The 27798-nt window shown below is 38.2% G+C and overlaps 1 protein-coding gene across 3 annotated transcripts in view; it reads left to right on the forward strand.

Annotated features, from left to right (window-relative positions):
* SH2D4B (SH2 domain containing 4B) overlaps positions 1-27798 on the forward strand; it is a 57945-nt gene that overhangs the window by 3335 nt on the left and 26812 nt on the right. For 2 of the 3 annotated variants that reach the window (XM_048945400.1, XM_048945403.1), the window contains exons 2-6: positions 1867-2026; positions 4505-4652; positions 14154-14298; positions 21655-21865; positions 25078-25205. In XM_048945400.1, coding sequence (XP_048801357.1) covers positions 1926-2026; positions 4505-4652; positions 14154-14298; positions 21655-21865; positions 25078-25205 — 733 coding nt within the window. In that variant the 5' untranslated portion in view covers positions 1867-1925. The other variant, XM_048945401.1, reaches the window with a different exon arrangement.

Below are 27798 nucleotides of genomic sequence, written 5' to 3' on the forward strand. Positions count from 1 at the left end.
TAGTTAAAGATGGTAGGAGTAGCAAAGCTAATGAAGTGGGGAAAGTTGTAAAACAAACAAACAAAAAAAAGTAAAACAAAACTGCAAGTGAAGGTTCAGATAGGACCAAATTTATTTTAACTCCTACAAGATTGATCAGAAAAAAGACTAGATAGGAAAATGTGGGCTGTCCAATTCTTCATATCTTGAAATGAGGCAGAAGCCTTCTGGAGGGTAATAAGTGGCCACCGAGAATTTACTGGTCTCAATATGAAGGCAAGAGGCTAAAATCTAGTGGAATGTATGAGGTCTGCTCTGAAAATAATGCCTTTTATTTTATTACATTGGCCCACAACCTCAGAAGTGGGTGTTGGTGGTATGGCAGTAGAGGCTGAACCTTCCCACCAGTATTCCATTGCATTTTCTTGCTGTGTCACAGATGGTAGCAGAGGGACACTCTGACAGAATGTCATGGGAATGCATATGAAATTAAGATGTGTCATAGAATTCCTCTGTGTGGAAAAATCCATTAACAGTCGTTGATGTTTGCTGAATGTTTACAGAGGCCAAACAATGGATGTGAGCACAGTGAGGCAATGGGTGGTGTGTTTGGTTACTTCTGTTGATGCATATTTGTACAAGCATGGCATGCAGGAGGCTCTTGTTCATCACTGGTGAAAATGCCTAGGTAATGGTGGTGACTATGCTGAGAAATAGTGTTTGTTAGCTGAGATTTGCTCTCGAAAACAGTATTATTGTTCTTTTTATCCATTGTCCTTTTTATCCATTGTCCTTTCCATGGAAATAAATAGGAGGCATTACTTGTGGAACAACCTGCTTAATGTAGAGCAAATGAGATTAATTGCTAATCCCTTGTGGCCTTTTAGTCTGTATTTTTTTTATAAATGGTTTTCATTATCTATCTTGGCTGTAGTGTTTGTGGTGGAATGTCCTTTTGTGAAGGACAATTTCAATAAATCAGCAAGAAGTAAAAAATGGATGCAAAGTGTGTTTCCACTTATTCCTTCTTATGAATCTCTAAAATGTATGAATTAAATGTACAAGAGTGAGGTGGTGTATATGACTTAAAGTTTAGTCACATCGCATCTAATCAAGTACCCTTTGTACTCAGCAGGAAGCCTTTCACAGATGTTTTGGAAATGAATGCTTGCCAAACATTTATATTGTCAAGAGTGCACAAGCTGTGTTGGTGAAATCTCTCTGCCAACACAGCAGCCGTAGATTTTTGCATAGTATCTTTCATGAAAACTGATCCCTGTGAATTGCCTACTGGAACAGAAACGCTTCTACTGTTGAGTGGTGTGCTCTAATGTGTAGGCTTTCTGTAACTGCTTCATACAGTGGAAGCAGGGAATTCCTCAAATTTTGTGAAGGTTCAGCTTGGGTCTCTGCATGCCTGACACTCAAAATTCTCTGTGGGCTAAAGCATTTCTAGTTGTATGATGCTACTTGTTGTTTCTATCTCTCCATCTCTTTTTCTCTTCCTTTGTTCATCCTTCGCTGAATTAAGCAAGACAATATAGTTTTGCAATTAATAAAGGAATCTTAGTCCCTAAGTTCTGGAGAATACAACAGAATTTTATTTTTTTTAATTATTATTTTTGGTAGAGCAATGAGCCTTTGAAGATTATATGCTTTGAATTGTACAAACACTGTCTTCCCCACTTCTACCATGGTGGATGGGTCAAATCTGTAGATTTCATCAAGCCTGATGTATCTTATTCTGAGTAGTAAATTGCTTCCCAATTATGATTTTCTGGTCTGGTCTTCTATATTAATGTAAGAATTTGAGCCTGAGCCTGCACTTACGTGTTTGCTTTTTCCTTTTTTTTTTTTTTTTTTTATTTCTGCTGTTGGCTGTTGCAGGTAATGGCAAACACGTGCAGTGGCTGCGTGGGAAGGATGGTGAGGTCTGGGTCTGGGTTATGGGAGAAGCCCCAGATGACAAGCCGTATGAACAGATATCAGAGGAGCTAATAGCTGAACGCGCCAGGCAACAAGCACAGAAGGAGGCAGAAGAGCTATGGTGAGGATTTAAGAATCTGAATTCAGGGTCCACTTGGCATTATGGGACACATGGCCTTGTAGAAAGGTGTGAGGTAATGGTGGGTAAAAAATGGTAAGTATGTCTTGTCAACATTTGCTTTCATTTGTTTTTGGTGATATTTCATTCTATGAAAAAATAAGTTTTATTTTAATATTTAAAAAACAGAAATCTTCTTGCACAAAAAATTGTAGTGAACATTTTTCTTTTGGGGAATTTTGCTAAACTGTTGTCCAATTTGTAAGTAAATAAAAAAGAGGGAACTGGCAGAGGAGATTGCCAAGTTGCTCTCTGCTGACTTTGAAAGGTGATGGGGAATGGGAGAGATGCCTGAGAACTGGAGGAAAGCCAATGTATATCACTCTTCAGAAAAGAAAGGAGGGAGGACTCACCTGCATCCCTGGGAATGTGATTTTTCTTAATGTCATCTCCAAGCAATATCATTTCTAAGCAGGTGAATGAGAAGCAGGTTATCTGGTGCGTAAACATGGATTCACCAGGGGAAAGTCGTGCTTGATGAGTCTGGAGTCTTCTATGATGTCATGATCTGCTGAGTACATGTGGGAAGAGCAGCGGATGTTGCAAACCTTGACTTAAGCAAGGCTTTTTACACTGTCTTCCATAATATCCTCGTAAGTAAGCATAGGAAGTGTGGGATAGACGAGCAGACAGTGAGGTGGATTGAGAACTGGCTGACTGGCAGAGCTCAGAGGGTTGTGATCAGTGGCACAGAATCTATCTGGAGGCCTGTATCTAGCAGTGTTCCCCAGGGGCCAGTGCTGGATCCCATCTTCAACATCTGCATTGGTGACGTGGATGAAGGGATAGAGTCCACCCTCAGCATGTTTGCCAATGATACAAAGCTGGGAGGAGTAACTGACACACCAGAAGGATGTGCTACTTTTCAGTGAGACCTGGTCAGACTGGAGAGGTGGATGGAGAGGAACCTTCAACAAGGGCAATTGTATAGTACTAAAATGAAAGAGGAATAACCATGCACATTGGTATGGGATAGAAGCTAACCTGCTGGAGAGGAGCTCTGCGGAGAAGTACCTGGGTGTCCTGGTGGACAACAGGTTGGCCGTGAGATAGCAGTGTAGATAGCCCTTGTCGCTGAGAAGGCCAACAATAGCCTGAAGTACATAAAAAGAGTGTGACCAGCAGGTTGAGGGGATTTATTCTCCCACCCTACTCTGCTCTGTTGAGGCTACACTTGGAGTACTGTGTCCAGTTCTGGGCTCCCCAGTTGAAGAAAGACAGGGAACTACCGGAGGCAATCCAGTGGAGGGCCCCAGAGTGACTGGGGAACTGGAGCATCTCCCCAGCAATGAAGGGCTGAGCGACCTGGGGCTGTTCAGTCTGCAGAAGATAAGACTGAGGGTGGGTCTTACCAATGCTTATAAATATTTAAAGTGTAGTAGTCAAGTGGATAGGGCAGGTTCTTTACACTGGTGCCCAGTGACAGAACAAGGGACAGTGGATGCAGGCTGGCACACAGAAAGTTTTACCTGAACACAAGGAAGCACTTCTTTACTGTGACAGAACACTGCAAACAAAGTTTGTCCTGGCTCAGCTTTCACTGCAGCCCCTGCCTGTCCCGTGATTCTGTGTTTTGAGATGGTGAAATCAGAAAATATTTGTTGCATCTATGCCCACAACAGAGATTTTGTATGTGTAATGCTTTTTTTTTATTATTATTTTCCAATTGGCTTCATGTGCATACTGCTTGTGTTAGTTCTTAACCCAGCAGTTCAGAAGCTGATTACTACAAGTGCCATGCTGATGTTTCCAGTAGGGCTGATTCCAGCTTTCGTAAAGATTGAAAAGTCTTTTGATGCTTGATGTTGTGATGTTGTTGGGACGTAGGCCACCTGCTTCCTGCACTTAGTTTTGCAGTTCAGTGCACAGAAGTAACACATTAAATATTGGATTATTCTGTATTATTGCTTTTCATATCAGATTCTTCTTGCTTATAATGATTGCAGATTTAAGCAGGGATTAAAACTTCACCATGTGCTCTGTGCTCTGTGCTGTCACAATTAATAAATGCTCTACTGTTAAAGTTTTGCAGACATTTTCACTGGTTTCACTATTTGAGAGAAAATAAATTCCCACGGTTCGCTAGATGGATAGGAAAAATCTGTTTTCGGCCAAGGAAGACAGGACATGACTGGAAAATAATAATAATAAAAAAAATTGATCTCATTTAGAAGATGCTATATTAATGGGACATTTACTGGAAATTGAAAAAGTTTCTTGTCCAGATGGTTATCTGAAATCCATTCCTCAGAGGTTTCTTGTTGTGTTTTCTTTTGTATTTCCATGACGTTTAATTCTAATTATTTGTTGCAAACAAGGATCTACTACTGACTAGAATTTGATCTTCAATTTAAAAAAACCCTCAAGAACCGTGCCTTGAATTATCTTCAATCATTTTTATTTTCAAATTCTTTTCTGAAGGAGACAAAAAGAAGCTGAAATTACAAAGAAATTCCGGGATGCTATGGCTCAAGAAAAAGCCAGAATAGTAGCAGAAAAATGGAAAATAGAAATGGAAGATCGAAAAGCAGCAAAATTGGAGGAGGAAAAGATTCAGGAGGATCTGAAGGTTTGCACAATCGTATTTAGGCTTTAAGTGTTCTTACATAGATTCTAAATTCTTCTCAGCTTTGGTGCATGTTTATTAATAAGTTTTAAGAACCAAAGTTGTGTTTTTTCATCCTGGAATATGCAAATAGCTACATGGTTCTCACCGGCACAGCTGGGTGAGTGATGGGGGAAAAAATTACATATCTCATTCGAAAGTGTCAGGACAATCATATGGGTTATTCAGCTCACACACTGATGGAATTGTTTAGTCAGCTCTACTGAGTGAATCATACTGGGGGAAAAATGTTCAATTGTGGAACGTATCTTTTTAAGCTAGTCTTTTTGAACATATTTGATGCATTTTTGTGTGCATTGCTCATACATTTGACTTAAAAATTCTCTCTCCACATTCATTAAGGTAATGAACAGTGGATCTTTCTCCTACTCAACATATGGGAAAAAGCTTTGTTTCATGAGGTTCATTTACCTGATTTTTATTGACACCATTGTGAATTTTCCATAAACTCGGTTGCAGTATTTTAATGTTGGTTTGAAATACTTTTTTAAGATTCTCTTGTCAAAGATAATTTGAAGACAAGACAGGAAATGCAGATCTCTGTTTCTTTTGATTTATTTTGTAATGATAAAAACAGGAAAATACAATTGTCTTAGTGTGCAGAGAAATTATCATGACTTCTGAGACTGAGATGTGTGCTGTGGGACTGCACAAGACTGATGCAGCTGGGTTTCCATGGAGAAAACCTGTAGCAAAGCATGACTCCTAGGAGATCTACATGCAGCCATTTCCATCTACACCCCGCTCACTTTACCCAGTTGACAGTTGGCTACTGTCATTTTTCTCTTCTTGGGATGGTGATTAAATGCATGGAAACTGTGGATGGAATCCTCACCTTGTCCCTCTGTAACAGGACAAATTTTGAAAATCTCAGTGTTTATTTATATGGTTTGATTCCCAACTAAAGTCAGCAAGTTACTTGTCTATCTATAAACAGTGGGGCTGGGATTTGAGGATGGCTATATAGCAAAAAGCCTCTGCAGCACAAAGTTGCTGATTTACCTTTGCACAATTCATTTGAACTCATAGGAGAGAATAAGGCTTTTGAAAATTGATGTCAATGAGTAATGAAACTATACCTTTCAAGTAGCTTTATTAATGTGTGAATAATGAGCAGAGCAACTAATTAAATTGCTTTCCTTCCTCTACTTTCCAGAAAGCAAAGCACTATTGAACTAAGACTGCTGCAGGCCTGTTCACTTGTGGCTCTGTGGTTGTTTCACAATGCATTTGATGGTCTAAATGTCCACAAGCTCACTGTTCTTTTGTTTCAAAGAGATTTTTTCAAAAACCTGAATGGAGCAACTTATGAAAATTCAGTGGCCACCAGTCGCATTTTTAAGGAAAACTAGCCTTCCACAGTTTGAAAAGAGTGGCACAAAACTCTGCTCATTGTACTTAGCTTGATGAGAAGGTCATGTACCAGCAGCAGCAGCTTCTCTGTCCATCAATTTATTTAATCTCTCTAGGTTCCTTGTTGGGAAAAAGATGAATTAATCAGTTTCGTTATGTATGACTGCAATCATTGAAATCAGAAAGAAATGCACCTTTCATGAATGATTCAGAGAGTGGAATCAAATGCAGATCAGTTAGCTAGCCCACTTCAGCAGGTTTAAGATATTTAATGTGTTGGTACTCATCCTTCTGTGACAACAAGCAGCATGTAGTTAAAGCATTCCCCAAAACTAGGGTATGAAAACATCGGTGTCTGTCAAGGCTTTGTCCTCTTGAAGAATTTTGACTTGAGAGATTGGAGCTCTGTCTGTTCTGATATGCTGATATGTTTAATTTCTGACCACGCTATATCACAAACTCTCCTTTTTAAAACACTTTTGTATTCTTGACCTATCATGGGACTTTAAGGCTGCCTGCGCTAGATAAATGATATCTCACATATCAAACTGATGATTCCTGTCTTCTTTTTTAACACTATTGAAAAAATATTGCATTCCTTGGTGTTTCTTAAACAGAAATGCCTTTAATTTATGATGCTAGAATATAAATGTTCACTGCTCTATTTTTGCAGTTCAAGAACTGCTATTCTTTTATGCATCTATTGCAAAGGACAAATAAGAGAGCCAATTACTATCATTAATCTTTTTCCAAATTCACGAAGGCTATGAGATCATAGACATCATTTCCTGCTTTTATCTGTCATTAAGAGTCTTGAACAATGTACAGAGCTAAGATAAATTAAAGATGTGATCTTCAGTGAGCCAGAAGAGGATAATATCCTTTAGCTACGTTTAGGAATGAGAGATACTGTCTCAGTTCTTTGTGGTCTCCATAAAGCAAGAAAATATTAATAGTAAAGTGCTATCTGTATGACAACAACAGATACCTGTCAAATGTAATTATATAAGCAGAACTGACAATAAAGCTATATTGTCTCTTGCAAAAATCCATAGGTATTAATCAAAAATTATGTATTGGGTTTAATTGACACTGTGTGTCTTCATGTATAAAAAGATATTTAGTGGGACTTATAATGACATTGGCACTTTGGGAGAAATAATGCTTATTTTTATCATAGGCAATAAGAGAGGAATAGCATTACAATTTCCTGCCATTATTTTAATTTTTATTGTTATTCAAGTGTTTATGACTAATTCCCATTGGGACTGTGTTGAGTGAAGGGGGAGTTTCTGTGTCCTGGCTGTTTTCACTGCCATGAAAGAACGCAGGTTTATAAACAACCTTCTGAGAAGAAAAAGAGTAACTAGTGCTCTAGTTCAGGAAAGTAATAAGGACCACTTGTGCTTAGTAGACAGAGTACACTTCTGTCCCGCTGGCTTAGATGGGCTTTCAACACGTGCTTTGTGAGTGCTTTCCTGTGCTCGGAATGCTGTGGACCTGTTTTTTTTTCCAGTGGTTGCTGCCAGATATACAGATTAGGAATGCAGTAAAATGTCACAGTTACCACTTAGAGTACTTTGCACTTCTTACAATCTAGCAATGAGCATTCTGTCCTACTCTAAAAAAAAAAAAAAAAAAAAAAAAAGTTGTTTCCAAGTAAATATCAGGTAATTAAGTGGGCCTGTTGTTATGTTTAAGTGCAAATAAGCTGTAATTTCAGCTATGTGCTCTGTGCCAAGCAAACACTGAACTCTTTCCCAAGGATAGTGTATTCAGAATACAAGAATAAGACAACAGCTTCTTGACCGGATTTTGCATCTAACTCGTTCTGAAAATCCTTTCAGTACATTCAATACCAACTGCAATATTTTGGTAATGCTTCATTTCTGTACTTTTTTGACACCACAGTTAAGATTTTATTTTTTATTTTTCTATGCAGATGTTTCTTTAGTGATACTGTAATGAGGCTGGTTTTCATCTTCAGCTGGGAAACAGATCTTCAAAGTTTTCCTATCCTATGTGCAATGAATTGTGACATGAACTTTAAAGAAAAACCCTTTCCCTACTAATGTGGGTACTGATTATGCTGCTGAAGCTGATGTCCTTATTCTAGACGCAGCATAAATATGACCTTTCCCATGGGTAAATGAGAACATATGAACCACTGATGAGGATAGTTGATGTACCAGGGATTTGTATTGTGAAAAAGAAACAAGCCATTAGGAGACTGTGCTCAAGAATGGTCTGCTCCAGCTCATGTAATAAATCTCAGATCCTTCCTAATCGGAATGAGTCCTCACCTTTCTTTTGTACTTCATCTAAAACATGGTCTTTGCAAAGCAGAGTGTGATGTTGGCACCTGCCTGTATGAGATGTATGTGAATAGCATGTCCTGGGGCTCATCTGTTAGTGAAATGTGAATTTTACATAAAGCGCAACTGCACTGATGGTATTTATCTTCATGCAAATGCATGCATGGACTAGTGAAATGATGCAAACCCCCTGTTCCTCTTGAGACACTGATAGTAGAGAAAATATGTTTCTGCAAATGTTTTTCTTTCTGAGGCAAGTGGGAGGATTTTCTCAGAAAAATGTTGGGAAGTAGTTGGATGTATTTCTGCTGATGCATGCACACAGCTCTGCTGGAAACTGCCAGGTGGGTTTGTGGAGAATGCTGGTCTCTGAAGTCAGTCCTGGTGTAACAGTGCTGCTGACAGCACACTGTCCCGGAGCCGAGGACCCTGGGTTTTTCAGAATCTCTTACTGAGGACTGGGAGACCTAAGGCCTCAGAGGTGAAGATGAGCTGTGCTCGCAGTACTCTGGCAGGTGGCCTGGACATCTGCCCTAGCACAAAGCTTTGACTGCGGGGAGTCCAAGTAAATGCATAGCAGCTGTGCTACAGCTGGCTGCCTTCGGCTCTCAGGCTGCCAGGAACGTTTCCTGACAGCCTTATGTGTGGAGGGAATCCAGGTACCCTTCATCTCAGAGAGGGCTGCTGTAACAAACCCTCTGTGTGGGTTTTGCCCCGAGCAGAACGGCTGTCGTTCAGCTGCCCTGCATCCTTCCTCCTGAGAGCCTCATCCTTCCCCAAGAGCCTCAGCAGCCAGAAACTCCATTTTCCATTGGAAAACAATGAGGTGATGTTTGTCTTGTCTCAAGGCATTTTAAAAATCATTCTGCAGCAGAAACTGAATACTGACCTAATCTTCTCTCATCCGTGTTGGACTGAAAAACCTCAAGCTAACCCTGGCTAGGATTAAATATTATTTAGAGCTGGCTAAGGTAGCACTATCAAACACTGTGTGATGCACATTTACAGTAACAAGTTTGTGGTAAATGCTCAAATGCCAGGGGCTAGATAAGATCATTTAGCATGTTCACATTCTTCAGTGGAGTTTAAGCTGTAGAGGATTACTCCTGCCTATTGAATTGCCAGCATGATTTGTTGCAGCAGGTTGGTATTTGTTGGCAACTTGCAACCATGCACAGAATTGTCACCTTCCTAATTATTCTGGAAGACATGAAAGAATCACTGCACACAGTGCAGTCTCTCCCAGCTGTGAGGCAGAAGGTGATGGTTGGAGATTATTACAGCTCTTTTCTTTCAGCTCTATGTGAAGGATTAGGTTCGCAGAGAGAAGCAGATAAACGTGGTGCTGTTCTTTTTCCATTGGTGTAAGTGTGAAAAGTCCAATTGTTCATTTTCAATAAAAATTCACACTTTTTATTCATACTTATCCAAATGCTTACTCATCTGTCCTGTGTTGTGCTATGAATTGTCATTTCTCCTCACAGGCAGTTGTTCCCAAATATACTTACACATTAGTGCATTCAGGCACTAATTTGAGTAAGTGCTATTTAAAATCAAACTTGCTCAAAAATATAAAATGGTGCAAAACAAGTTTTGTCAATTCACAGTCAAGTGCTAGTGCTGAATGTTTTTGTTATTATTTCTTCTTTGACCTAAAGATCCTTGTTCCCACTAAAGAAAAAAAGCTACGCTTTTCTTAATAGCCACTGCTGCTTTCCATAGAGAACTGAATTGGGTTCTTTTTTTGTTAGGGATTTTCATCTTTATACTACAAATTCTTGAACAACAGATGTATTGAAACCAAACTTCTGACAAATCCCTTGTGTGATTCAGGGAAATTGCTGAGGTGGATTCCTGTGGGGTTTGTTCTGGTAGTTTTTGTTTTGTTTGTTGGTTGGTTTTGTATTTAAGATGTTGAATAGAAACATTTTGATAATTGAGGATTACCTCTATGCTGATCTGCCTTCCTGAAAGGATAGCCTCCATGCGGTGGAATTTTTTTCAAAGCAGTGCAATTGGGTGGATAACATTCACCTCGTAAGAATAAAGCACAGCTGATTGGATGCTTTTTCCAAGAAAGAATTAAAAATGTTTGCTAGCGACTGAAATAAGAAAAGTCTTGTTCTGCAGGAGATGTAAAAGGGATTTTTTTTCTTCTGAAGAAGCTTCTGGGCTTTGAAATCAGTGCTTCATAAAAGCATTGACATTTCAGAAATAATGAAGTGTCCACTCAACTAATCTTCTTAAGACTCGGGAGATAACAGTACGAGGACAATGTTAGAAATAATCAGAGAGTCTGGCATTAATATATGAAAAACTGAGTGAAGAACAAAACCGGGCTTTTCTTTCTCAGAAACAGTAAGATCAGCCTAATTTATTGTTCATCATGTATGCTATAAAACTCCTATTCACTACCAATAAGTTTTTCAGGTCCTTTGATTTAGTTTAGTAGAATCAAAGGGACCTCCTCTGCTTACTAGAGGTGCTCAGCTGAGCTAAATGGAGAAATGTTGTTTTCATTTACTTGAGGAAATGGAAAAATTGCGGAATTCTTGCAAGGGCATAGATTTGCATTTGTTCCATTTTCCCACTTAAAATGTTGATTGTTGCTGCTAAATTGCTTGCTACTTCTCAGTCTTTTTTAATTGTCAACGGACAAAAGCATTACAGAGCTGTGTCAGCTGTCTGACTGTTCAAAAATCAAAGCACCCTGGTGAAACTCAAGGCATCTGTCCTTGTTTATGCACTTATTTCCACATTCATGCAACTACAAGATGTTATTTTTCTTAAACATGGCATTGTGTCATTCCTAACTGGAACAACCAAACAGTATTGATTCTTTTTGGGTCTTGATTAAGCTTCTATGAGTCACAAATGGTGAATAACAATATTATTTGCTTTGAAAAGCTGTCTTCAGAAAAGAAGTTGAATCATGCTCCTTTAATTCTGGTTTTCAGTTAACAAAAAATTACTTATGCAGTGCTGGAGAGAATTAAAAAAGCAAACAAGCAAACAAACAATAACCCTTGCCATGGTGGATAAAATTTTTCTTGATTCTCAGATGAGTATTCCAGATGTATTTCATCACTGGAAAAACACAGATGATGGTTACTCTTAAATGTGTTAAAAAGCAATGTTGTTTGGTAACATCTTCCAACAGGAAGAACCAAAATGTGGAAAATTAGATGACTTTTTGCAGGAATAACAGCTTGGTTGTGCTTTTCCTGATGCTGCCTGTGAGTTTAGAGTGTATTCAAAGTCAGGTTTTTCATCCATCTCACCACTCAAATTTGTAATTCTTATTGAGATAGACCACATATTGTGTTGGTCGTGCTGTGAATCCTGCTGTGCTGAAAATTATGAAGATACCTGTTTTCAGATTGTAAAGTATAGCCTTCGAAAAAGTTCACAGTGCACAAACAGGGTGTGAAGGAAGCAAAATACATCTGATTCCCCTTTGAAAGAAGGAGCAGTCTCATCTGAACTTAATTTCAGACTGTGTCTTAAAGAAGAAAAAGAAATAACTCATGCAAAGCCCCATAGTTAAGACCTGCTTGCTGAAATATATGAGCTCTGAAAATTGATCAGTCATGTTGTTGCATTTGAGAAAGTTGTTTTCTGGTTTAATCCTATTTTTTTCTTTCTCTGTGCTGATCTACTGCCTGTCTCATTGTAATTAAACATTAAAATCCCATCCAAAAGAAGAAGTTAGTAACCTTCTGGCCTTTCACAAACCAAAAAAATCCCACACACAACTGTTTAAGGAAGACAGAAGTATCTCTCCCAAGTCCCTAATGTAAAAGCAGTTTTACCACAGTTTATTCAGCTGGATCAGTTGCTTCATGCTAGACATTTGATAACAATTTATAATAACTGACAGTCTACCTGGGCTTTATTTCTAGTTTGGGTTGAGTTTAGCTGAGTTTGTAATTGAGGGTGGATGAATACTCAGAGACTACTAATGAAACTATTCTGCATAAGTTTCTTATTGTTGTGGTTATAATGTTTTTTCCATTATTCATTCATGACCTCTGTTCTTAATGAGATAATTATTTACACAGCACAAACTTCTTAGTTTGTAGTAGCAGTCTTCTTAGTTCAACAAAATAAATTCACTTCTCTTCCTAAGGTAATAGTGAAAAATACAGAAAAACAGATGTGGATCCCTATTCCTGCACTAATTAGGTACCTTGGTTATTGATAGTATGTAGAAGGGCGTCCATAACATTACTCTATGAGGTTTCCATCTCTTTGATAGTCTTCTTGCACAGGAAATTTTTGTGTGTTAAGTTACATCTTGCAAAGTGTTTAGCATATGCTGGAGGATCTGACTTTCCTCCTGGAACGTAATGGTCTTGATATTTGAAGAACGTTGTTCTCTGTGTTGGTTGTGAAGACACACGGTGACAGTTGCTCAAGTAAGAACGCTAGTAAATCTGATTCAGAGTAGTACAGATCTTAGAAAAGATGTTGTAGCAGAAATGCTAAGTCAGGGGTTGAACCAGTGACTGAGCACCTGGTGGGAAGGCAGGCCAAGCCAGGGAAGCTCACGTGCATGCCATACAGTTGAGACTGGAAGGGCTGGAGCCAGGATCCACCCCTTCTTAGCTCTCACTGAAGTGTTAGCAGTAGATGTGAGGCTATCTCTCTGGAGATCCCTGCCTAGCTGAGATCTTCCAAAGCTCTTTTCCTTCATTTCTGTTTCTGTGGTTCCTGCATTTGTGCTCGTTCTTATTTGCTGTAGCTGAAGACTCTGCCACCTTGCTATTATCATCCCATTATATCATTACAGACGTATATAAAGCTAGAGTGGGAGCGATGCCTCCAGTATAAGTCCATGTGTATTGAAAACAAGAGTGCTACTTCTGAATTATAGGATAGCGCAAGTTCAGGTGCCATGTGATGAGGTGTTTTCCTTATATATTTTAGATCTTTGGTCCTTTGAAGTTCCTTATTGCTGTGATTTCTTTATATTATATGGGATAAAACTCTTAAGTTAAAAGAAAACTTTTTTCAAGATACCATAGTTACTTTGGTCAGAAACAGCTGAAGCAGTATCTGTACAATCAATGAGTATACAGATTATATAGTATGTTGTAGTTAACTGAATGGGCTGAAGCAGTCGAACAGGGTCGGCAGGGGCCCCTCGGCCCCTGAGAAACCATGGCAACAAATGACCTGAAGATAAGGGAGAAGTACAGGTTAGACCAAATAAGGAGGAAACAATAGATGCCACATGTCCATTGGTCAGAGATAATGGTAGTAGCCCTAAGGCATGGGGAAAAGTTTTAAAAAGGATGCGCTCCCTGCAATTAACGCCATTTTGCCGCTCACCATATTGGTGTCATGAAAAGCGTGTGAAACTGGCCGGGGCTGTCGGAACACTTTCACAAGGAGACTTCAGTCAGGGTCGCCGAAACAAAGGCGACAGTATGTCCAGGAGCTTGGCTGATGTAGCTATTATATTAGAGTAGGAAAGAAGAACAATCACTCTATCTTGGGCTTCTGTGGTAAACTCCAGTGGAGCAGATCTCCAGAAGAGATCCTTCCCCACTGGAGGTCAGCTCTTAAATGGGTCTAGGAGAGGAGGAGACAGGATCCACCCCTTCCTGCAGCACAGGTGAATTGCCTTCTCCTGTGCTCCCATGGCTGACTTACTGCTCACCTCAGGTGATCAATCAGAGGTTCAGGCTGTGATTCAGCAGCCCCGTAAAAGTGTCCTAACTTGGCATATTCTTCTGCTTTAGTCATTTCTGTTTTGCTTCGTTTTGCTTAGAAAAGAGAAGAAGAGGAAAGACAAAAGGGTGAAGAACAAATAAGGCAGCAGGAGGAAATCCGAGCAAAAGAGCTGTATTTGAGTCTCAAGCAAGCTCAGCAGCACAGTCAGCACAGCGATGATGACCAGGAGTGGGAAGAACAGTGTGAGTAAAACCATCTTCACAAGATTTATGTGTTTCTGGAAGACTCCTATGTGCTTCTAGAATGAAAAGAAGTGTTGCAAAAAAATCTCTCATGCCTAGAGGAATGCAAAATGCTGTATTATTTTTCAGGAAATCACAAACTTATTTTAGAAGTGAATGCTTCTATGAGTTTACCGAATACGTTTCTGAATAACATTCTATGTCAATGACTTAAAAAAATGTATCAACTAGAATGGATGGACACACTTATTCAGATGCCTTGTTCTCTGCTATCTCTGAAGAGGTAGAATCTGTCTTTATCTGTGTTTTAGTTTCTTCTATATGTTAATGGGATTGAGATATGATTTCAGCTCTTCAGTTTGAGGGATTACAGTAAATAATACATTGTTTCCCTGAAAAAAAAGCTCATGGAGATACTCTCCCTGTATGACGACAATTTCTTTTTAGCCACTCTGAAATCATTTACTGTCATCTTTGTGGTTAATTCATAAATATAATTATCTTTTTTTTAAAGACAGTAAAGAACAGGGCAAGCATGTGACTCAATGTGTAGACATATATTGTAGATATAACCTTAATAGGTTGTTGTGAACAAAATGTAGGTCTACTTGATCTAGAGTCTACTGTAAAACTAACTGTAGAAGTGGGAAATGTGCATTTTCTTGGAGGAAGAATATTATTATTTCTTGCAGCAATACTTGTTTGATTACTTTTCAGGAAATGTGATGTTTGTAATGTTATAGCTCACATGGGTGTATTCTATTAATTATGTACAGTGCAAAGTTTAATCAACTAATACTGAGAATAGAGCTTTATGGAAATGACAAATAGCATGTGCATTATGTGAAATACCTCATGAAGTAGGAGAAAATATTGCTTTACTGTTTCAGAATATGCTAAGAGTTTATTTTATAGCGTTGGTAATCACTTCAGCAGTTCCTGAAGACTAGTTACTGAAGTCCTATTACCTGAGATTGATGTGACAGAGAATCGTGCTAACAAAGTGAATTAAGATTATATAAGATACACTGGTGCATTTTCCAAGGTGGTAGAAGGATAGGCTTATTTTTGATCAATAAAACCTCTGCATATTACACTGTCAATAAAGAAAAGGTAATGATTCCTAAATCATCTAAATCTAGGTATACGTGTTTATTCTGAAAGGAAAACTGTAGCTTTCTATGTTTGGACTAAATTAGGTCAGAAGTAGTCTTTAGTTTTGTCGAAAATTAGATGTTGTCAATTACCATTGGCTACCAACATAGCGTAGAGGATGGCATTATGTACTTCGATGGTAGATAAGGAAAGAAAATACTCCTGTAACCATGTTACAAAGAAAAGTGCAGCATATTTTTATACTGAGAGTGGCAACAAAAAATATTCTAAAAATTACTAATAAAAGATATAATTTTTTTATTACTGCAATTATTTTACTTTGATGCATTGAAGAGAGAAGTGAAGGTTTTGAAATCATTTCAGTTTTCTCAAGGAATCCTGGTTGTACAGGGACAGATATCAGAAATGCAACAAAGGAATTATGAGAAGAGGCAGAGGGAAAAGAAACAAGCTGTGAGAGACTTGGACCATTTCTTTAATAGCATTCAGTGTCAGTCCAAAAAAGATTTCAACTACATCATATGTTGACTGACATAATGGTTATTTTTTTTCTTATGTAACCTTTGGTTGGAGTGTTTTATGTGTTTATGTGAACTCTAAATTATTCGTCCATCCCTTGTCACCCTCACTCTATATACTTTGCTACCTGTATGGATGTATCTTTGTGCTCAGAAGAGTGACTGACTGCAGCTCAGATAATTTGAGATACCAAGTGTTATCACCAGTAATAGCACTGCTGTGGCAAAACAAAAGGTCAGCACGGTCTGGTTGGCTGCACCATGGCTAATGTTTGCAGCCTGCTCTAAATTCTGTGCTCTCAGAGTTTATGCTGTTATCAGGAATTGATTTAGCATTAAACTAACTGCAGGGTAATGACTGGAGTGTATCATATCTTTGTTTATCCTCTTATGCTTATCTCATTGTCTCAATTTATCCCAGTTGATTTGAGGGCTTAGAACTGTGTTCCATTAGCAAATAGCTGTGACAGTTTAAGATATGAAGAGGTAGTGTTTAGTGCCTTGGTTGAAACCAGTTCCTGGGCTGGTTTAAACTCTGCCATCTGACCGCAGTGAGTTTCCTGAGGAATGTTCATATCTTTTGTTCCCTTAACTTTGCCAAAACATCAGAACCTTCAGCAAACAGACAGCAACAAATATTTGGAAGAGGAAACATGTTAAACTGCTAGGGAATGAGCTAGTGTTCAGGTTCACCAGACTTCTCAGCTTTAAGTTCAAATGACATCGTTTTTCCCCCTTTTCGTGGCAATCCTTTCATTGTATCTTCATGTATTTCTTCAGCACACTGAGAGGAAATTTAGTCAAGGTGGGCAAAGCTGTCCATTTGTCATCTTTCCTAAGCAAGAAATAAATGCACGAATATGTGAGAAAGGTCTAAGCAGACATAATATTAACATGTTTTGTCTCCTGCCCACCTGCAATGGAGACCTTATTGCCCAGTAGGAGCAAGGTTAAGCTCCTTTGTGTCTTGTGTCCTTGTAGTTAGTCCTTCATTTTCAACAGTACTGGGGTCAGTACCGAAGAGGAACAGAAGTGCCTAGTGCAGCTATTGTGGAGAGCAAATGTAGCAATGATATTGATGACAGTAGTAATTTATTTAGCAGATGAAATTTAGAATGTGATGAGAATTCATCTCTCCTCGTCGCATTATCCCCTCGGTTTACTGCCAACGCGATAAGCAAAGTGCTGCTAATATTAGTTTCTATTGTTCTGTTCAGTTTGCTTCTGTGGTTTGCTCGATTGTGCCAAATAACAAAAAAAATCCCATAGAACTGCTTTGTTAATTGAAATAGCTAATTTCAGTGCTTTTTAATATAATAAATGACAGATGTGGAAAAGCCTGAAAAAGCTCCACTTTATGTGCATAATTGCTACTAAATCAATTTTTCCTTCGTATTTGTTGGGGTACTATAGAGGGCAGTTGCAAGTTAATATGTGGAGTATTTAGGTTGGCAGATGGGAAGATGAATAGTAAAAAGGAATTATTCAGATAGTCCACTTTCCCAAGCTCTTATTCTGAGAAGTGAGAACTGAAGCTAAGCTTGGATAGAAGAGAATGTATTCTGATTGGTTTTGAATTTTTCTACAGGCTGGTCTATTTTGTATGTTTCTAGAGTTTTCATGAAACGATACTCTGTGCTATGCTCTCTTAGTGTGACTCTGTTGTGTGAGACCAGAAATGAGGGTTTTACATAGCATAATATGAAAACTTGTAGCTTAAACATTCCTCTGCTTGAATAGTGCAAAAGGCATTCTGTCAGTACATTGCCAACTTCCTGCAAACTGCACCAAGGAAAGAAATGCCTGGATACTGTCTGACCAACTGTACCCCTCTCCAGACAGTTAATAAGCCTGAAAAGATGCAAATAGATTTGAGTGACTTGCTCTGTTCATATTTTTACATCTTTTCTGAAGCACCCACCTTTGGTCTCTGTTGGAAATGGGATATCAGGCTGATCTGGTAGAACCTCTTCTATAATTTTGTGTTTTACCACAAGTTATGCCTATGAACTTGTTGAGGTTCAAAGGATTTTATGTTCTTCTGGTACTTACCTTCCACAGAAATTCAAGTGGAGGAATTTACTGGCAGGAACATTTGATAAAATGCTGATTTTTAAAGCAAACAGCTCCCATTTCAGCTATGCATTAAATAAGCAAATGCTCAACCTTAAGTATGTGCTCGTAGAACTTCAATAGATCTCAGAGCACATTGCTGAATAGGGATGGAATTATTGACATACTTTCAGATCAAAAGATTGCTGAAGTCAAGCCCTGTTGCAGAATATTTGTGGGAAGTTATTTCCCAATTGTGGAAAACACCGTGTGATTTTTGGGTTTGCACTCAGAAAATCTGTGAGTTGAATTTTATTTATCGAGCGCTCATTTTGAATTACTCATGAACAAGCTTTCAAGAATAATTAACAAGGGTAAAACTTAAGAAAAATCTCATAAAAAACAAACAAACAAACAAACAACACGTTTATGGCTTTTTTTTATTTCCACATATCTCCATCTATAACTCACAGCTCTTCAAATTCATAGCATGTATTACAGAAAATGGAGAGTTCCTAATCTCACAATTGATGTGCTTCACTGGCCACGCACAGCACAAATTAATCCTAATCTGAGTTAAAAGATTTATTAATACAACTTTTCCAGAGCTAGATAAGCTTATATAATATAAATAAGGATTCCACAGCCCGAACTCAAAATATGAAAGATGGTGCTGCATTTTGACTCAAAAGATTGTTTAGACTGGCAGAGAGAAATTATAGATTCTCAAAAAGCGTTTAAGATGGAGCAAACTCAAGTTAAGACCACATAGAAACAAGTCTGCATTTCTACACAAGGTACAGCGTAGGGCACAAGGTACATCAGGGGAAAAGTATGCTTAATTTCACCTGAGCTGGAGGAGGATGTACCTGTTCTTGCTCTTTGTTCTTAACCAACATCTGAAGAGAAACCTGATGGTGGAGGTGGACGTATGGGCTTGGCTGAATGGTAAATTTTGTGCGTAAACTTGAAAAATCAATCAAAATCCTCCTTTTCCAGTATTGAAATTATTCTGGAGTTATTCTGGGATATAAATTTGTAGTAATTCTTGATGCTAGATAGATACCTACAGTGATGATTCAGATATTTTTGAGGACAGGAGATATTTAAATATCTAGTCTTCTTACAGAAAATACTGATTATTAAATGTTGTGCTTTGCATAGGGGTCACGCCAAATATACACTTACTGTAAAAGCGTCTTCTGTCAGCAAGTCAATAATTTAAATAATCAATTAAGAGACCTTGTACACCCCCATGTTCAGTGATGCAGTTCTTCAGACACTTCATCTGGAGAATTTTAATGAAAATTCTTCATCATGGGAAAGAGATGACTATATACGTGTGTTTATGTATATATATACTTTTACATATATATATATATACACACACATGTGTAGACTTGCATATGAATAACTATACGTAGATATCTGACTACAGTTTTCTCTATTCCTACACATTTATAAATGTATATGCATATGTATATGCATTTACATACATGAACACAAGCATGTGTATCTATATGTATAGGGATGGGCAAGGCTGCACATCAGATATCCATTCTGAAATTTTTTGGAATGTTAATCATTGACAGTTGAAAAATATGTTCTGTCTTCCCATTATTTTGCCATAAGAAACATTTATATTTGATACTGCTTGGGAAAACATAGTTCAGGTCTCAGGCATCTGATGATATAGATTTATTAGCTAGCAAAAAGACAGTAGGAAAGTCTGTTGAAAAATCTATTGCTGAGGAAACTTGAGCATGAATACACCTTGTTGTTTTTCCTTTGCCAGTCAGTCTGTACATCAGTAGAAAGGAATTCTGAAAAGCTCCATGCAATCTGCCCTCAATCTGTTTGTAAGGAACAATGACTGGTTTCTAAATGTCCTACCCAGCTGTATTGTACTCATCTTCCTTGCTCTCATATTGCTGCTAACACAAAGTCCACATTTAAAGCAATCGCTGCTCGCTGGCTTTGCAAAGGATAAATCATAGAAATTTTGTATCTAGTACACTTGACATACTGAAGTAGCATATTTAGATAAGATTATCTACCCTTAAAAAGAAGGACCTGTAAGATAAATGGTGGAACACAGTACTCAATTTTTTGTACTGTATGGCTGTTACTGCATTTAGCTAAAATGACAATGTGTGTATTTAAGTGAAAATACATTGAATTTGTGCGCACAGGAAGTAATGATGACTCGTTTATTATTCTGTCTTGGTTAGTTTTAAGTCGTATATATCTTTCTACCTATAATAATACTTTATAACTAAACTTAGAGGTCTTCTCTCATTCCTTCATTTGCCTAGAGTGTTTTATTTTGTTTTCTGTTAAGCACTTTTATTTTTTTATTCCATTAAATCTTTTCATAATTCAGATAAATCTATTATAGCCCGTGCTTGCTGTAAATCAGGAGCATAAACCAGAGGCATGCAGCCTAATGAAATGCAGCTGTCTGGTATTATATCATGCATTCCAAGTCACAGGTACAATCACAGCAGAGTAGGAAATAGCATGTGCACTTCATGAATTGGGTATGATCTGACCCAGGATAGTCATGGCAGGATTGATAATTGCTACTGGAGGCAATAGCGTGCTGCTTTAATATTTGCTTCACTGAATGTTAAAGGTTTGTTTTGCACTGGAATAATTTTCCTGCCTGAAGTTATTTATGTCTGAAAAAATCATCAAAATGGAGCTTGAAGCACCGGGAAAGAGCAGATAGATGACAAATATTTGCATATTCTTAGTGCATTTAAGTCACACCAGTTTGACAAGGAGATTGTTAGTACACTGTTTTTAAAGTAAAGAAGCTTTAGTGAAAGATGTGTGATCTGCGATGGCCAGAGCTGCAGGTCCATCATTTGAGGCTATGGAAATTAGTTTGCTTTACTTAGGTATTCCTGGTCAGTGCCACTGATACGTGTGTATTAGAATGATAAGATATCCTGAGATGGGATATTCCCATAACATCATCGTGTCAATCGAATGTGCCAGACCAGACCCTGGGTCTTTATATATAATTTCAGAGACTGAAATAGGAAACGATAACACCATCTGTAGCATCAGAATACCCTTTACACTGACTATTCATTTTCTCTGCTGTTCCTGAAACAATTTTTTGACTGGAGTTTTTAAGATGGAGATGTTTATGATTTTAAACATCGTAATGATGATAGCATCCACTTTTAGAAAGAGAGCAACGTTAACAAATAGAGCAATCTAAATACCAACGCAATTGTATGTTTTGGGAAAACCTCCTGCAGTTCTAGTTATGTGCATAGCTGCTCAAGCAATAATTAATATTCTCTCTTGAAATGTATAACTTGATCGACCACTAGTGGAAAAGATGTCCTGCAGCAGAATTTCTCTTATTACATCCAGTGCAAGCATCAGATGTAATCACAGTCTGTGGAGGCTCAGTTTTTGCCTGTAGCGATCAAGCCATTGATAGCACAAATTTGGCATACTTCCTCTGCTGTTGGGCCTGTATTTGAAGCATCAGGGAGGTTATCTGCTTAGTTTTCTCACTGATAGCACATTGTAATTGGTGTGTTCTTAAAATCAGGTAACATGAATAATAATGACATAAATAAGGGCAAATGTTAGTATTTCATGTATTTCAAAAGCTTCTCCTCCTGACCCCTCCCCTTCGTTGACTCAGTGCGCCGCTCCAAAGCTGCGGATGAGGAAAGGAGCCACAAAGCACGCAGAGCACGGGACGAGTACCGGCGGCAATCCTTGCGGGCCATCCAGAAGGGCAGAGTGGCTGATCTGAGTAATTTGTTCCAGGGAACCAGACTGAATAACGATCAGGAGGCAAAACTGAACAGCAACAGTGCGAGTCCTTTGCTGTCTCGTGCTGTGACATCCAGGTTAGTTTGTGCAAGCGTAACTTGAAAATGTGTGTTCTGTTGAACTGTTCCCTTTCCAATTACTACCTGTCTCAACAAGTTCAGTGTTTTTTTTTATGTTCTCACTGTCTTGTTCTTTCACTACGACCAGAGCAAGAGTGTTTTTAGGGTGGAAACAACTGAATACTTAATGCCAACTAAATTATTTTTCAGGCAGATTTGTGAGAGCCCATACTGAGAGATGGGCCCATCAGAAATCATGATCAGGTTAGTATGCAAGGCTCTGATGTAGAGAAAATCAAATGGACAAATTCTTAGGTGAGTCTTAACCCCAAAGCCTGAAACTCTCTGCTTCTCAATGGATCATAGAATCATAGAATGGCTTGGGTTGAAATAATGATCATCTAGTTTCAACCCCCCTGATATGTGCAGGGTTGCCAACCACCAGACCAGGCTGCCCAGATCTTTGAAAACATGTTATGGATAGTTGTCATACTCCTAAATTTCAAAGAGTTCTCTTGGCAAACTCAAATGTTTTTGGTGTTTTCTGTTTATTAATCTTTCATCCAACCATTCAGGGAGTACTGTGTAAAGAATTCAGCATATAAGTGCTAGAAAGGTTATTGGTCACTGTTTTCCTGAATATATCTTCTGTCATTAATTTGGCTTCCTGCAATGATAATGACAATGTGAATTCTGTCAGAACGGTAGCATTAAATGCTGAAAGTGACAGTAGATCAAACTTTGCTTTACCAATTTGTGTTGCACCAGTGAGGAGTCCCCTCTTGTGTGGAAATCTGTTCTGCTCTGACAAATAAGTTCTTTTCTGTGTTATGTTGAATCAGAAAACCTCTGACAGTAATAGCAAAAGCAGCTTGAGATGGAATCAAAATATCACTGGCTGAGAGAGAGCAGAATATTTAAAATTGCCATCAAATCAACTTGTCAGAGGTGTTATATTTTTCTGAGCTACTTAAATAAAAGTCTTCTTTGAAATGGAGTACTATAAACACTAATGAAAATGATGTATTTTAAAACAGATGATCTGTAACTTGTAAGAAGAAGTTCTGTGCTTCTGAAGCGAGGATATTGTCATTAAAATTTGCCCAGGGAGGTTGTGGATGCCTTGTCCTTAGATGCGTTCAAGGCCAGGCTGGATGTGGCTCTGGGTAGCCTGGTCTGGTGTTTGGTGACCCTGCACACAGCAGGGGGGTTGAAATTAGATGATCCCCAAGGTCCTTTTCAACCTAGGCCATTCTGTGAATTTGGTAGTACCAGACATGAATGTTTTGAAAAAGGGGTTGAAAAAATACTGAGGTATGTTCTGATGGTTATACAGCTCATGTTCAATACTGCTTATCTATTATAAGCTATGCTTTAAACATGTATTGTGATTCAGCATATATGTAAATGTATATAGATCAACTTCCTACACTTAATACAAGTACGGTGAAGAAAGAATGTAGGTATCTAAAATTTTCCTTCTCTTGTGAGGTGGGAATTCAAGGGGGAGATGTACAGTATGTGGTTATTTATAGCTGGTCTGAGGCAGACCTTTCAGCCTTAGGGAATGCAGGTTTAGTGTCATATCTCTAGTTTTTTGTATGTGATGCACAACCCCTGTAGTTTTACCTTCTCCTGTCTGTTTATTCAGCTTTTTCCTTTTGTTCCTTTTGCATACTGTGCTTACATTTTACTTGTACTTTTGTGGCAGTATTTTTCTCTTCTGTCATGTATGAACATGTTTGACAACACTAACGTTATAGAAAATGACAGTGATTTTGAGATTTGTCTTTGGGCAAAAATAAATAAATTTCACAAGCCTTTCGCTGTTAAATAGTAGAAGTAGAGCAAAATGAGTTAAAAAATGGAAATGGGTTGAAGGGCTTTGGAACTCAAATGGTTTCCTGTTTCTTTATCAAGGAAAGCTATTAAAAAAAACAGAAATAAGAAACATACATAGGATTTTTGTTTATTTCATTAAGTGCATATCTGTGTCTGAATCTTCACTTTCTCCACTCACTTGTATGTTTACATCTTAAAATTTGGTTATGAATGTTGGTCAGATCTACCCACGTTTTCATGGAATTTAGCAGTTACTGTTACTTTGGGCTTCATCACTCGATATTAACAAACTCAATCACTATTTTTATTAACTTTCATATCATCAAGCAGACATCATCTATCTTTTTTCTCTTATTCATTTCTAAAGATAAGTTTACTGACATGAATTACTGAACCTCACATGTCAGTTTCATGTTTGGTGCCTTCTGAGTTGACATTTTATTACTAGTTCTTCCATTACGTTGTCTGGAAATACCTGATGTTAAATAGCAGCTTCGTGGCAGGTGGGCTCAGAAAGCAAGAAATAGGTAGCTGGCTACTGTACTGCTCCCTAAGAAGAGTATGTCTGTCTTGCCAAATGAAAGTGACATTATACTACAAGTGGACATACCTGCACCAGCTTGAAGATTTGATAACTTTCGTTAACAATTTGAGCACACAGAATTCCACCGGATTTCAAACAGAAATCCATAGTAAAACCTCCCTTCTATTTGTGTTACCAGGGTAAATGAGACTGTGTGCTTGACTGGAACACAATCATGCTTCGTTTTGATACTATAGAGCTACCTTCAGTCCTCATGTAGGATTGCTGGATGTGTTTCCCATATATTTTACCTGACTTGCCTTTTACTAGCTAATATAATCTAAAATACTTGTAAAGTTGTAAGGGAAGCTGGCAAATCGAGAGTGCCAAGGCAACATAAGGGCTTAAACCAAACATTTCCTCTCTCATGCTCGGTGGTTTAGGTAAAGGAAATATTATAGGTGATTCTGGATTAGAATTTCTTGCCAGGACAAAGGAATATATTCTAAGCAGGAAAAAAATCTACTTGTGAAAGTTAGGTGGAATACAAAGGCTGCCTGAAATGCCCCTTGCATCTTTCGTGATAAATTGTTTTCTCAGTTGTAGTTCTTTGCTTAAGAAATTAGAATTCTGTTAAATTCTGAAAATGTTTTTGTTTTAAATAAGAACCCAAAAGAATTTGAACAAATAAAAAAGAACATAAAAATTGTTCAGTGATCTATACTGAACAGCAATTACACTGAACGTGCTGTACTTTTAGGTGTGTGTTGTAAAATACATACAAAAGAGATTTTGAATTATATTGACTCTTGCTTTCTTACACTGCTGATTCCCTATGTGACCACCTTCTTGCCTTTTAACATAGTAAAATCTGGGAACGTCCTTCTAGACCCTTTTCAAGAGAAGTCATCATTCGCTGGTTCAAAGAAGAGCAGGTCCCTCGACGTGCTGGGTTTGAGAGGAACACCAACAGGATTGCTCGGTGGTTTCATGGTAATATCCTGATCTTTACTTTCCCATCTTATAGAGCTGTAAGCGTACCTTCAGGAAGTAAATCTTACCGACCTTTCCTTTCAGAAAGGAATGTTTACTGACAATGTGAAACCTGGTGCATGTTTAGCTTTTTTTTTTTTTTTTTCATCATTCCTTCTTCTTAGCATGTGCTTTCCCTATTTTCTTTTTCTGATTAAGTAGATTTGTGACTCAAATTGCTGATGTTTTTCAGGAGTATTTTGATTAAAAAAATAATAAAAAATGCTTTCTGTAATATGGCAAGCCAAGCAGGAAGAACAGACTAAGATGGGATGAGGGGGGTTTAAAATGAAGTGGCAAATACTATAGTGGTATGTTATGTGAATGTCTCACATTAAATCTTTTCTTTCCCTGATTGGCAAACAAGATTTGAACTTATGTGTCTAACACCTGTTGCGCTTTGCATACCATGGTATCTTTTATTTTCTCTTTGTTTTGCAAAGAAGAAATACTGAGATGTCTTAATTTTTTTTTGAATGTCCTGGAGAATACAGGCGAATGTGTCTGTCTTGCATAAGGAAATGGCAATACAAATGAAAGCCATTCTGCAAAGCCAGAATTATGGCTAACTACTTCAGCCAAATAAACAATAATGTAATAATTATTTGGATAGGTGGGTGTTTCTATGAAAAGGACTACCGCCTAGTATTTAATATTGTTAATATTGTGATTAACAGTGGGTTTTCAAAACCTCTATAAAAACATCATTGAAGAACTTCTGTATTTTCTTCTATCCCAGTTTTGGACTGTAAAATGGGAGGATACTGTTCTGCTCACATTAAGATCTTTTTGAATGCAGTGCATTAAGATATCTATTACAGCATTATTAAAGAAGTGCATTAGGTAGGTACAGAATTACATGGTTTTGCTGAGGTCAGCAGGCCCTTGCTTATCAGATTCGACTGGCAAGTCCTTCAGCTTTTTTTTCTTTTTTCAAGATTAAGCACTGGCTTATTTGCTGTCTTCAAATTGTACTATAAATGTCTGGTATTTTCTACTCATATAGAGATGAAGGCTTTGGGTTGTTGTTAGGCTATATTTAAAAAAGACAAGTAATAAAAGAAAATGTAGTTGCTGTTATATCTTTATCTTGGGTTATATTAATATGATAAGGTGCTGATCTCTTCTCTCTATTGACCAGTGATAGGATCCGAGGGAATGGTATTAAGCTGCATCAGGAGAGGATCAGGTTGGGTATTAGGAAAAAGTTATTCACAGAGAGGGTGGTCAGGCCCTGGAACAGGCTCTGAGGGAAGAACTCCAAGCTGCTGGAGTACAAGGGGAATGCTCTCTGACATAGGGTTTGATCTCTGTGTGGAGCCAGGGGTTGGATTCAGTGATCCTTGTGGGTTTCTTCCAACTCAGGATATTCTGTGATACTATAATTTGTTTCCTGTTTTCCCTTGTCCTTTAGCCTTTCTCTTCTGCTTGAAATCTGCTTAATCGTGGTTTTTTTTTTTTCCTTTTCCAATTGGTTTGCCAGCCATTATGTTCAGAAGAAACTTCAAAAATGTAGGACATTGAGCCATCACATATTCTGTTCAGCATTTGGTTATTTTTCATTCAGAACATACAAGAGAGTTAGTTCCCTTCTTGTCTGGGGAGTGGTTGATTTCTAAATATTTCCCCAGCTTTAGTTGATTCTAATGTCTTACTACTGTTGATTTTATTTATCCACTTTTTCCACATTATTTATCCATTTTATTTATCTGAGAGAGTGGGATCTCTCAGAAGTATGCTGAGTGTAACGTGAGATGACTAAATGAGGAATTTGCGAATTGCCTGTCTGTTATGTGGCTTCATGTATGTTTGCTAAGCGCTTTATGCAGCATTGTGTCAACTCTGCTTGCCTTGAGGTTGAAAGAATAGTTCAAAGGCCGCAGTTCAGAATATCACAGAATCACAGAATGGCCAGGGTTGGAAGGGACCTCAAGGATCATGAATCACCAACTCCCCTGCTACAGGCAGGGCCACCAACCTCCCCATTTAATACCAGACCAGGCTGCCCAGGGCCCCATCCAGCCTGGCCTTCAACAGTTCCAGGGATGGACAGGGCATCCACAACCTCTCTGGGCAGCTGTTCCAGCACCTCACCACTCTCATAGTAAAGAACTTCCCCCTGACATCCAACCTAAATCTTCCTTCCCTCAACTTAAAACTGTTTCCCCTTGTCCTGCTGTTATCTACTCTTTCAAAGAGTTGATTCCCCTCTGTTTGTAGGCTCCCTTCAGGTACTGAAAGGCTGCAATGAGGTCACCTCACAGCCTTCTTTTCTCCAGGAAAAGAATATCTGTAAATTTCATGGCTTGTGAGTGCTGGGGGAAGGTAACAGGTGAACACAAGCTGATGGTTATTGCCATCTGGTAGAAGGAATGCACAGGTTGCCTTTAGTCATCATTCCTATTCCACATAGATATTACCACAAATGTTTTTAGGACTTGCTGTCACCTTTTCTGGAAGTCTTACCAAGAGCAGATCTGGAACAAGTTTGGTCACCAAATTATGTTCTCATTGTGTAACTTTACATCAGAGAATAGATAGAGGCATACTGTTA

This window comes from Lagopus muta, chromosome 5 (genome assembly GCF_023343835.1).
Source record: "Lagopus muta isolate bLagMut1 chromosome 5, bLagMut1 primary, whole genome shotgun sequence".
In the NCBI taxonomy this organism is placed as follows: Eukaryota; Metazoa; Chordata; class Aves; order Galliformes; family Phasianidae; genus Lagopus; species Lagopus muta.